Source organism: Gymnogyps californianus, chromosome 9, assembly GCF_018139145.2.
Source record: "Gymnogyps californianus isolate 813 chromosome 9, ASM1813914v2, whole genome shotgun sequence".
Classification (NCBI taxonomy): domain Eukaryota; kingdom Metazoa; phylum Chordata; class Aves; order Accipitriformes; family Cathartidae; genus Gymnogyps; species Gymnogyps californianus.
Genome location: NC_059479.1, coordinates 5,863,564 through 5,876,567, shown reverse-complemented (window position 1 = coordinate 5,876,567; position 13,004 = coordinate 5,863,564). Strand labels below are relative to the sequence as shown.

General features: G+C 35.3%; 1 protein-coding gene across 1 annotated transcript in view; it reads right to left on the bottom strand.

The window, feature by feature from the left end:
- Positions 1-8,164: 8,164 nt before the first annotated feature.
- PCDH11X (protocadherin 11 X-linked) overlaps positions 8,165-13,004 on the bottom strand; it is a 475,689-nt gene continuing 470,849 nt past the window's right edge. The window contains exon 7 of the mRNA XM_050901950.1: positions 8,165-8,975. Coding sequence (XP_050757907.1) covers positions 8,584-8,975 — 392 coding nt within the window. The 3' untranslated portion in view covers positions 8,165-8,583. The remainder of the gene's footprint in view (positions 8,976-13,004) is intronic.

Sequence of the window (13,004 nt, the reverse complement as noted above, 5' to 3'; positions counted from 1 at the left end):
GTAAAACCTATTCTTTGTTCTTTTGCATACATCAAATGTCAGGCTCTCTATACCCCTCTGACAGGAAGCTGGCACGAAAGACAAAACACAACCAGGTGCATCCTGGCAGGCAAGCCATTCTGAAGAGGTTAGTAGTCACGCTTGGTGGGAGAAGAGGGGTTGGGCTTGTTTTATTTGATATCCACTGATCACAATAATTTTCATACTTAGAATATAATCTTTTATGTAAGTACTAGGTTTTGGATTCATTTGATTTTAGCCATCTAAAAGGCAGACATGTGATCTTAATTTTCTAGCTTTCCTCCATCATCAGCTGGGTACATGCAGATTCTGATGTATCTGTCCTTGGCTATTGTGTCCTATTAGAAGTACACAGAAAGAATTTTTTTTTTCCAATATGTAATAGGCAAATGTGTATATGTATTTATATGTTTGCTTCTATTCAGCCTACTGGCTAGATTTACTTTTGTTGTAATTAGATTCAGGTACTCACTTTACATCAGTTGTTCTGAGTAGAGAAAGCATTAACATTCCTGAATTTTCATTACATTTCATATATCCTATGAAACATTTATATGCAAATTCACTCAAATTTTACAGCATAAATCTTCAATATTAGTGTTTTCTTGGTCCTTTCTGTGTATTTTAGTAGCATATTTTCAGGGAATTTCAGACAAGCATTTCCAAACAGTAATAGGCTTCAATAACTGCCTTTTGTAGACTGAAGTGACAGCTTTTGGGTTGGAAAATTTGATCTTTTCTGTAATATTCAGCAGTATTACACTGACAAAAATACATTTATGATTCAATAGGCTGAAATCTGATAAAAAACATTTAAAAATCCAAGTAGATTGGTTGTGTGTAATCATTGCAAGAGAGTGAATTCAGCTAACAAAAGGGCTTTCTTACCATGCTTCACTGCGAAAATTTTACTTTTATATGGATATAGCTGTGCAGCACATTATTTGCAGCACATAAGCTGCAAATATGACCCTTTAGATTATTTTTCTGCATTTAAAATACTTGTTTAGAATTTCAGAGACTTGTTTTCTTTGCCAATTTCCTCAGCATCATTTTTATGAGCCAGTCAGCTCAGACAGTCTAATCTTTTTAGATGTCAAGGTCTTGTATAACGTTTCCTATGTTACCAGGCAGGCACAGTGCTAAATATCTCCACTGCAATTAAAACAAACAAACAGCAACTTGTATCTGCCAAGACAGGCACCTTTGACTTTGTGCACACCTACATAATATAATGAATATTTTTAGATTATATATAGTAATTGGTGTGATGCTCAGTGATGACATTTGTCTTCTGTACATAGATGAACTTTGAAAACAAAGAAAATTAAATTGAGACTGTGTATATTTATATGTAGATTGATTACACATCTTTATTTTCTCATTGAAATTTAGTTTTTAAACCATTCTGGTCCATTCTGGTCTCTCGAGTTGGAATTACTTGAAAGCATTAGCTCTTGCACAGCAACAGCAAGAGTCCCTTTATATATACTAGAAATTAGCCTGTGGGCCTACCTGGTACAAGGGCCTTTTTAAATAGGCCTAAAAATATTTCAGGTATGTCTTCTTTGCGATTACAGATCTTGATTATGTTGGCTTTAACAGATATTTTTATGCAAAACAAAAGTTTCATGTATCTACAAAATGTTAACTAATAAAATTAGCATTGCACTGCAAGTCTGCAGACAACTCAGTCTATCTTAGTATATGTTAGATGGAAAAGTCACTCATTTTACCTGCTTGCCTGTGTCTTTACAGTATTTTTCCTAAAGCATTCAAAGTATTCACCTTTCCCCCTGCTGGCCCACCCCACTTAGAATCACTTCATTCTTCAGACTGATTTTAACTTTCCTCTGTTCAGTTTAGCTGCTGAGAACTATACACTGGCTTATTGTAGTTCCATACACCTGTAGATTGAAGCTTGATCTACACAGCAGAGAAGTAAAAATACATCTTTTATAGAACAGCTGACATTTGGAAAGTTTAAACAAGCTTTTGGGTACAGTCTTTTATCATCTCTGATGATAACTAAACAACAACTCAAGCTACGTACAGGTTAAAAGCAGTTTCTCCTAGTTTAATCTCATTATGTTAATCAACTCTTTTACTACATACATAACAGCTGCAGTAGCAATGAATAACTTCATTTCAGTGCCTTAGAAAATGTCTTTTTCTTTGCACATCCTACTCATCTGCTCTAGAACACATCACAGCTGGTGGCTTAAAGCTATGGGTTGAAGTCTAGTACAGTGCTTCCAGGCACTTCATTTATCAGTCTCTTTGATAGGTGTACATACTAACTTTCTGTTTTATAAATAAAGACTTCTTAATCCTAGTGGAGAAAAAGCATAAGAAAAGGTAGCATCAATTCCGTAGTTTAAAGCTATCCAGAAAGCACGGACCTACAGATTTAAGTTCCTGCTTTGAATTGCTTTGATTTAAATATGAAGACATAGCTTTCAGATCATAAATGCATTTACTGTTAGAGCTTTAGTTTTAAGCATGAAATTAGCACCATCAAAAGACCTCTAAATCACTAAAATAATAAAAATAAAAATGGAAATATATCATTAGTCTCACTGTAGTTATCAGACATTGTGTATTTTCACACTGGATCATGAATGCAAGGACTAGGACAAAAAGATTACATCTTGGAAAAATAGTTGTTATTTGCAAGTGGAGTCCATATGTACCTTCTTAAAACACGACTTTCACCACCACACAAGGGAGGAGAGCTGTCTTCTGCTCACTGTAGAAAGTACCTTCTTGCTCATTTCCTTCTTCTGCTTGATACGTAGCACTTCTAAGGAGGAGCAGACTACCTGCTGTTCAATCAAACTACAGCTCAGTCCTAAGGCCACACCTGGAAGAAACCTGAAGAAAAGGCAAGAATGCGAAATGATCGCATGGGCAGCATATCTCCAAAATTGCCTGCTATTGGTAAACACATGTTCTTCTTTAAATAAATCCATGTGTATGTGCTAACAAGCCATTACCTCACCATAAATTACCAGCAGGAGGTCTTGGAGTCCATCTTACAGGTAAGAGATGTTTTTTGAACACTGCACCAGCCTCCCTCAGTGCTTTGGTAAAAATATTGCACTCTACAGAGCTACACAGCAAATACCTGGAATTCGAGTATTTCCAGCACGGCCAGAGAAGTGCTCCAGGTATTCCTTGTGCCCACAGGGACGAAAGCGAAAAGATGACTCCCAGGGAACATTACTTCTGCAATCCCCCTGCAGTTTTGCACAGTGGCACCAATGCTAAAATTATGCACATCTTCAGATATTACATATTTCTGCCTTGCTCTATTATTCTGGTTTATCAGATCTCCGTAAAATTCCACAGTTTCATTGCCTCCTGAGGTTGCCCTTCAAAGTATTACTGAGCCCAGCTTAAGAATTTACCAGCCAAACCAGGGAAACCCTCCAGAAGTTTTCACCCATTTTTTCTTTTTTTAATTTGTAGGCTGAATACATTCTTTAGAATAATAACTAATGTTTCAACAGTTACTGTCAGTGAAGGAATATACTTGTGCACAGTTTTGATGCCAAAATAAATATTATTTTCCTGCTTGAACAGGTCCTGCAGACAAGAAAGCTATGCTTGCAAAGCCATAACTGCGTCAAAGAGTAAGGTATTACTGCCTTAGTGTCAGGACAACTATCAAAAGAGTTACTTTCAAAATATGGACTTAAATAATATAGAAAAATGCATAAAATGTTTCATTAGTTCCTTGTTTGATGGTTATTTCATTATATCACATTCATGGTGAGAGGATAATCCCTTTAGCTCAACAACAACTTATTAACCATGTTCTCTCAATTAGAAATAGCTTATTTTCTAACAAAACCAAACCCATAAATGCTCCTACCTCCAGCTCATAATGATTTTCTATAAGTAAAGTGTATCAGAGGCATAGTAAAAGGAGGGAGCTTGGTATGAAAAGAAGTGACACAGAAATGGAAGATATTCCTGATAATATAAAGCTAGGTTGCTGTACACATTTTGTGTGAATATTTCTGCTGTTTACCAAAAGCCCGCTACTTAGTTGCATGAAGCAACAGCAAATGAAGTTAAATTTTCTTGACTTTCTGACAGTTTGGGGCTTCACAAAGAAATGAGTTTTGGAAAGCTGGAAATGGCAGAGGAGTGTAGCTGGAGGAATACTTTTAAAACTCTTGTATTTCAGAAACACAAAGAAAACGGTGCAAAGGAGAAAACTGCTTTTGTGGATCTAGTTTATTAATAAGCATTGTAATTAACAAGACAACATGCTGTACAGAAACCTGAAATAGAACTACTGCAAATTTACTGGACTTTAAATGCTGCTGGACTGTAGCATATGATGTCCAACTGCATGATTTGTAAAGTGTGGTTAGGGCTGTTTCAATACACAGACATACACTGCTTACTCTCAGATCCTGTAGTATGCCATAGAGCAGGGAGATTTCCCAGAAATACAAACTCAAATATTTACAAGAAATTGTCAATCTCTTTCTTCACTAGGGATAACATGTTATACACAATTTTCCTATGTATACCAAATAAAATCTTTGCCTTCAACTTTACTCTGTGTCTGCACAAACCAATCCCTTCCTTTTTATTTATCCAGTTAAATAATGGTAGTAAACTGCAGTGCAATCGTTTAATTGATAATCATTCATTAAGGATTGGTATTAAAGCTGCAAAAGCAAAACTTGAGCAAACGAAGTCAAGTGTAAATTTTCAAGCTTTAAAAACTCAAACTTTATGAGCTTGAATCAAATAACCTTGAGTTAATCAGCCATTACTGACTAGAAATTATTTAGGTCTACTGTCTTTGGCTTGACCAAGCTGGAAGCAGGGTAATAATGGTAGCTCGGGGCTGATGGGGTTCCACACTGGATTACAGCTTGCTCAGAATACAACAGAGCAAACTCGCTTCTCTTACCAAAAACCCGAACAGATCTATACACGCTGGGGTCATAGATGTCTGATACAAAGTGGCTGCTCTCCTCCAGCCCACGCCAAGCAAAAAGACCTGGCTGGGTGCAGAACCACATAACTAATGCTATGTCAAGCTAGCTGTTATGCTAACATTCATAAGCCCTCAGGTCCTATTAGCATGGGCTCATTGCCATGATAATTAGCTAAATGACCTGCATCCGGCCCGCTCACAGCCCAGAGAGAGCAGGTGCTCAGTGGTCTCTGTCTGGCCAAGCAGACATGCCTAATTATTCTTTCTTTAGAATTAAGTTACACTTCAGGAAAACAAAAGTCCCAGCATATTTTACTTCAAACAGTTTGACTTCAGTTCTTTTTTTCAAGTTGGTTTTTTTTTTTTATAATTGACTGCTTTACAATATGGAAAGAAGCACCTTTCTTTCTGCCCCCACTTCCCACAACTTTGATGCAATACTTAGAAGTGCAACAAGCATGTATTGAGTTTGGGGGGTGGGGGGGAAATAATCTAGGCTAGACTGTGTGACACATTACTTTGAAGGCAAAGGTTTTCCTTTATTGTTACACTGTATGAAACAAATCTAATCATGTAACTACCATTTTACTGTATATTGTATATAGGATTGTTTTCTCCACAAATTCACACAAGTAAGATAAAATAAGTTAAATGACTAAAAAAAAATTACACGAAAATATACAGTCTATGTACTAGATAAATTATTTATATATATGACAAGATGTGTAAAGAGTCTCTAGTAACGTTATTCCTCTGGATACTGACATGCCACTCAGAAAAATGTTGCCTCAAATACATAGTTTTATATATTAGATATGTAATATATGAAAATGAGGGAACCGTTTAACTCCTGATACAACATGTATTTACAATTAATTGTTTGGTATCTTGTTGACAGAATTTTAGAATATCACAACACAATTTCATGGATATAACATTTAATACTTCCTGTAATCAGATTCATCTTTACAATGCTTTTTGTTTAAGCAATTTTTTGTTGTTGCTTGTTTTGGTGTTTTGTTGGGTTTTTGTTTGTTTGTTTTCAAGAGAAAGGGGGATGGTTAATTGCTTCTGTACCTTAGGGAAAAAAACCCACACAACAAACCCTTAAACATTCAAATGTGAAGTTTGTTGGGTTTTTTTCCCTACCTATCAAAAACCACCAATTCTGGTTCCTTCACCTTTTCCTGTGAAAATCCTAAAATTGTAGAAATGAATTCTTTGCCAGGAAATTTCAGTTACAATTTTCAGCCAGAAAGGAAATGTTGCAGGCAAAAAAACAGAGTTTTCCAGTGCAGCTGCCAATTCTGTAAACATTTGGTATGGCAGCCCTCTGTAATAAAAACTAAAGTCCTCTGCTTACAATAGGAAGCATTAGCTGTCAGCATTATTCTAAATTTGCACAATTAATATGTTTGGTAAATCTGTGTAAACTACAGATAAGCTTTTTTGCGTATCCCTGAAAAGGACTGCTGAATTTTCTCATTGTGATGTCTCCAAAGCAAACAAGAAAGGGTTTTGTATATATTAAGTATGAATTAATTTGTCAAATTTTTAATTGTGCTGGAATTGGAAATGAGTTGTGTCAGCTATTGTGTGTCAGTACCCAAAGGATTATTATTTTTTTCCAGGATTTACATGCAACTGGAAGCCAGTGTGCCACATCTTTTCTAAACGTTATTGAAAACTACATTTAAAAAAAAGAAAAAAAAAAAAAAGTACATCATTAGATAATCTGATGTTCATTAATTAAACCCTATCAGTAGGTTAAAAGTGAAGCTTCTTTTATTTTGCACATAAAATCTAAATGTGATTTGAATAGATGTACAGTGGGGACAGCGATATATAAAGCTACTTATACCTGCTGGGCACATAAGAGAAGCTCTTTTAGCATTCATTGGAAACCCTCAACAACTTGAACTTCTGTAAATTTTACAAGCAGTTAATATTACAGCATTTTTACACACAGTTTTGTTTATAAATTACAGATTTAAGTTACAATATGAAGCCTACATACAATTCTATCCATAGGAAATATTCACACACTGTCTTTTTTCCCCTCCGTACAACTTCGATTGTCTCACTTAATGTAGCAATAAAACTAAACATAGTTATGCAGCTTTTTAAAGAAAAAATTTCTTGGTATGTACATAATGTAAATGATGAAATGGCTAAACAGCAACAAAATCCTAGAAGGAAAATGTGTTTTTTCATCTAAGAAAGGAACCTCCTTTTCATTCAGTGTAGAATTTACCAGCTTTTTTCTGCCACTATTAAAAATATATCCTCCAGTACACAGAACACTGAAAAAAATCCCTTATCTTTAAAGAGAATCATCTTGAGACTTTATCAAATAATATGATTGGAGTGTGTTTATAATTACATTTATCCAGCTCTCATTACCTAGATTCTTCTTTCTTTGCTGAGAACTGTCAGTCATTCTCTAATAAACTAAGCCACAATGACGAGTACTCCTTCATCTAATAGTTTGTGGTGAAGTAACTAATATTATAGCTAACGTTTTACTGAATACTTACACTAGGTGAATATAGCTGTAAAAAAAGTCGTATACATCACTATAATATTCTTTTAAACACCAGCAACTTGCAGCCACGACATCACATCAGCCAAAAAAACTACCCCATTTTCCTACTGTTTTCAGCAGTGCCCATGTAATTTTCAACTAACAGGAAGAGTAGCCAAAGCAAGCTCTGCAAGATGGAAAAAAAAAAAAAAATTAAACAAAAATTAGAAATAGACTTATGGCTTGAAAAACATAATATGTATCATACTGTTGCTTGCATTATTGTAGAAAGGAAAACCTTGGAAATTAAAAAAAAAGTTATTTATAATTTTTTTTCCAGTTTTGATCTTGCATATCCTATCATTATCGTCTTGTTTATTTCACACAGAAAAGCCTAGTTGAGAGCTTTCTATTTCATCTATTGCATTCTTTCAAAGAATAAACACCTGTAGATTGAGCCAATAAAAATTAAAATCAAAAGCAGTTGTCATGTCTTTAAGTACATTTTCCTTCTTAATTACGTAAAAGATAAATTTTGGTGAAAAGATATATCATCCTTCTTAAGAATTAGATTTTAGGATCTTACTCATTCTATTATGTAAGGTAATCAAATGAGAAATTGCCCACTTGATCTCTATTGCTAAGCAAATGGAAGATGGAATCTATGAATATGTTATAAATTATAACAACAAAGAAAAATTTGAGTAAGCTATATTTAGACTGTAATATTCCCCAAACTGTACTAAGAAATTGCTTTCAACAGGGAGGAAGAACTGCTGGCAGATATTTGCACTATATGGCCCATACAAGAAAATGAACAGGATTTTGTGTTTTTCTTTTGATTGTTTCTGGGTTGTGGGTTTTCTTCCCCATTTTGTGGATTTTACCAAGAACTATGGTTCATTTCTTTCAACTAAGTCCTAAGGATTTAGCTTTTCAATTTCAAATTTAGGATTCTATATACATAAATATTCACAAGCCTAACAAGTTTGTATACGCACTAAGAACAGTGTTAGGCTGTGACTATATACAGTCACACTTAAAGCCTGAAATAACGGATTTGTCAGATATGCATTTATAGCTGGTGCTCATGTATAAACGTAGTGCTACTCCCAGACACCGGTGCCTGGTGGGACGCGGCGAAGTTTGCCAGAGGAATGACTTTGACAGGATCTTCGCTGGCGCAATGTCTTTCGCAGGTGTTGTAGAACTGGGGCCTGGGCCCACCCTGGCCTTTGTCAGTGTTGTCCTTTGGAAGGGGCCTCCCAAGAGTGTGTCGTCCCTCAGGCCTGGCTCCTCGGCCCCAGCCTTGCTGGAAGCCAAACGACGGCAAAGGGGTGTTGGACTGCTGATACTGTGTCAAAGAAGGTGGCATCCAGCAGTTGTCAGAATGGCCCAGGATGAGACACTCCTGCGTGCAGGTTTCAGAGGCTTCAGCCAGGGCTTTCTGGAGATTTACTTCGATAGCTGGCAGGACGGAAAAAAACAAGACATTATCAGGGGTCCGAAGACTGATATGCACAAGGAATCAAGGTTAACAAAGCAATCCCAGTTCTACAATAATGGCCACAGTTTGGAAAGAAAATACCTCCAGGTGTACAGCTTAAGTGAAGGTTCAGATGTTTGCAAGTTTGGGGCCCGCAGTGTTGTCATTGGCTACCATCAGAAAAAAGTTAATGTTTAATGAACAGATGACACCATCATTACAGCTGTGTAACTAAAGCCCTTATACATTCTATTTACAATGACCTTTTCACTTTTTGAAATTGTCATTTGTGTAATAAAGCTAAAAGCTTTATAATAATCTAATACCATAATTCTATATATTTGCATACAACTACTTGCAAAAAAAATTTTTAAAATTCCTAATTTTAATAATTAATGTTCTTTTAAAACTGGATTTTTTTATTGTTTTGCTTTGCTTAAGGCAAAACAAAATTAATTTGGACACATAGCCAAAGATGGTACATTGGCTTCAGAGATGCACTCAAGAGCTTTAAGAATGAAAGACAGCGTAACAGCTATTTTAAAGAGAATTGATTTCTCCATGCATTTGATACTGGAAACCTTGAAAAATCAAAGGGTAATAGCAAAAGAAGCTGTAACCTCTGTAGTTTACTAGTAATCGAACCAGATTTCTTCAGTAGATGCAAGGTTTGTGCCCTTGAAAAAGGATTATAGAAATTATAATTTGTTCAAAGGCAAAGTAAACTACTAAATCTGAAAGACGTAATTTGCAATATATAAACAATCTTGACCAGTTTCACTTAGACTGTGGCTTTACCATGTTGTGTAAATTCAGACTAATAGAATTAAACTTCTACAAATCATTCCTTGAAATAGTTTTCATATTATATGTGTTAATTTTGTATTCTCTTGCTGTGTACATGGTTTAAATACATCAGGAGCGAAGAAGAGTATCTGATTAGATATTTCGCTGTGTTGTCTCCACAAAACTTTCCAATGAAAGATACATACGTATTTTTAATATCTGTCTTCATGAAAATAACTTTTAAAATTGGATTCTGGCTCATAACCACTGGAGAAGGTATGCCACTAGGAATTACTTACAGCAATACAAGTTGTGAGTAGGAGCCTCTCACCCCCTGAGCCTTCTGTTTAAATACATGCTGCATTTCTGTTTTAATAAATACTTTGCATGTTGAAATCTGTGTAAAGCTACAAAGCACAAATACATATTTCCATGTTACATCTCAATACAAATGAATTAAGTTTTTCCTTCAGGCATTGAAATATATAATACTGCTGTCCAAAATACAGGATACATCTTTTTAAAGTCTACCACATTTAAATAGACAACTGGTTGCTTGTTGTATCATGAATGCTATATTCTTGATTATTTCTCCTTAAGTACATTGTATGAGTATGTGCCAGTTAGAGAACTGATTGTTTATAAATGTTACTCTGCCCTATTACTGGCATTTCAACAAGTCTTCAGTCATTTTGTCTCAGGATTTTTCAATGTAATCCTGACAAAGCTTTGGCACCTTGCTGTTGAAATACTAATCCAGTTTTGATGGGCAGTAGGAGACATAAATATGGAAATAATTCAGCAGAGGCAATAGTTCCTGCAAAAAAAAAGTTACTACTGGTAGATTAGTCTAATCTTTCTGTGTCCTACTATCTGCTATTAGAGACATAAATTTGAGTATATATAAGTCTTGTTAAGGTCTTTAATTGTCCAGGTTTGCTTCTCTTCTGATCAAGGCAATTCATTGAAATCAGGTACAAGCTTGACAGAGTGTTGAGTTATCCTTGCTTTATACAGAAACTGATCTTTTTTGTATTTATTAAAAAAACCTTTTTGATACCCAGTACCTCAGTGTTTCTTTTTATCTCGAGGCTTTCTAATCACTCTTAAAATGCTATTAATTAGCTTAAACTGAAAAACACACAATTATTTATTTGGAAATAATACTTTCGCATTTCTAGCTCTTCACAGCAAACGGTTACAATACTTACACTATCTCTCTCAAACTTCAGTCAGAGAGTAAACAAAGCTAAAACATCAAAAGAAGCATTTGGCAATAAAAAGTTCACATTTAAGCTTTAGACAAGGCAACTGCAGAAATAAAAGGTCACTTATAAAACATTCTCTACACCATCTCGACGGATCAGTAGGAGAGTAATTTTGTGTCATCTGTTGCCAGACTACCTGTAGACTTGGAACATGTTACCATGCTGAGAATAAGAACGTTGTCAGAATGACAGTCTTGTTTATGCTGTTAATAAAGAGATATTTTAATCTGAGTTTTAGTTTTATCAAAAAAAAATTAACAAAAAAAATAACAAAAACTTTAGAATAATCCTGGGCGTAATCATAAATTATGAATACAAATTATTTTGGCTTTGAGTTGGGTTGTTGTTATACAACAGTCTGCCAATGCAAGATTCTTTAGCAGATACACCTTTTGTAGCAGTCAAAAGCATTCTTTCAATGTTGGTATTTGGTATGTGTAATCTTCATTGTCAGAGTATGTTTTTCATCACTGCTTATGATTACTAACATGTAAAATATACAGTTCGCCTTAACTTTGAAAAGACCCTTTTCTACTGAGCACCTCTGCAGTGTTGCAGAACAGGAAATAAAAAGTATTTAGCAAATACAAGTACTCTTCTGTATGATGTCTGACTCAATTTTTTTCCAACAGTAACAGTCAAGGTTTGTTTTATAATATACTGCACTCCTTAAAAAAAAAAAAGTTAAAAAAATCAATTATAACCTTAACCTCTAGACTAACTTTAAAAGGAGTACAATTTTTTTTAAAAAAATTAATAACAGAGTTTTGTGGGTTTTTTAATCCAAATCACCTGCATATAGGCCATAGCATTAGTGCAACCCTGAGGCAGTTTTTAGGAGACTAGGTATGCTGTATGAAACCAAATTAACTAAGGGTGTTACAATGAATATAGTGTGAGGCAGGCAAGGTCCCCAATATCTGCATTTACAGGAAACTTAGAAAAATCTCATCAACTAATCTGTTGCAGTAAATAGTACTAGCAAGGACAATTGGGATGCAAAACAGTTTCTGTTTGGTATAAAGTAAAAATAAATAAAACCAGCAGTGTGAAATACTATGTTTTTACCACAATGAAGTAAAAATGACTGTTGGAGCATAATTCATCTGTTTTTGAATGAACCTAGAACAAAATGTAGGAATTTTTTGCATGAATATTCACCAGGCATTATCTTTTTTGACTGCTGTCCTGGTTTCAGCTGGGATAGAGTTAATTTTCTTCCTAGTAGCTGGTACAGTGCTGTGTTTTGGATTTAGTGTGAGAATAATGTTGATAACATGCTGATGGTTTTAGTTGTTGCTAGGTAGTGTTTATACTAAGTCAAGGATTTTTCAGCTTCTCATGCCCAGCCAGCAAGAAGGCTGGAGGGGCACAAGAAGCTGGGAGGGGACACAGCCAGGACAGCTGACCCAAACTGGCCAAAGGGTATTCCATACCATATGATGTCATGCCCAGTATATAAACTGGAGGGAGTTGGCCGGGAGGGGCGGATCGCTGCTCGGGAACTAACTGGGCATCGGTCGGCGAGTGGTGAGCAATTGCACTGTGCATCACTTGTTTTGTATATTCTAATTATTTTAGTATTATTATTGTCATTTTTTTATTATTATCATTATTATTATTTTCTTCCTTTCTGTCCTATTAAACTGTCTTTATCTCAACCCATGAGTTCGTTTGGATTTTTTTTCCTGATTCTCTCCCCCATCCCACTGGGTGGGGGGAGTGAGCGAGCGGCTGCCTGGTGCTTAGTTGCCGGCTGCGGTTAAACCACGATACCTGCTCTTCCAGGCCATGAAATGTAGCTTCTTTCTGTCAGGCTAATTCATTCTCTATTTTCCTAACATATCATCATTCTCCTGCTTCTTTAGCACCTGAAATCCTTCTAAATAGCTACTTGGCACTGGCATTGCACTGTCATCTAAACTACGCTTTACTTATTAAAAATACATTTTTAAC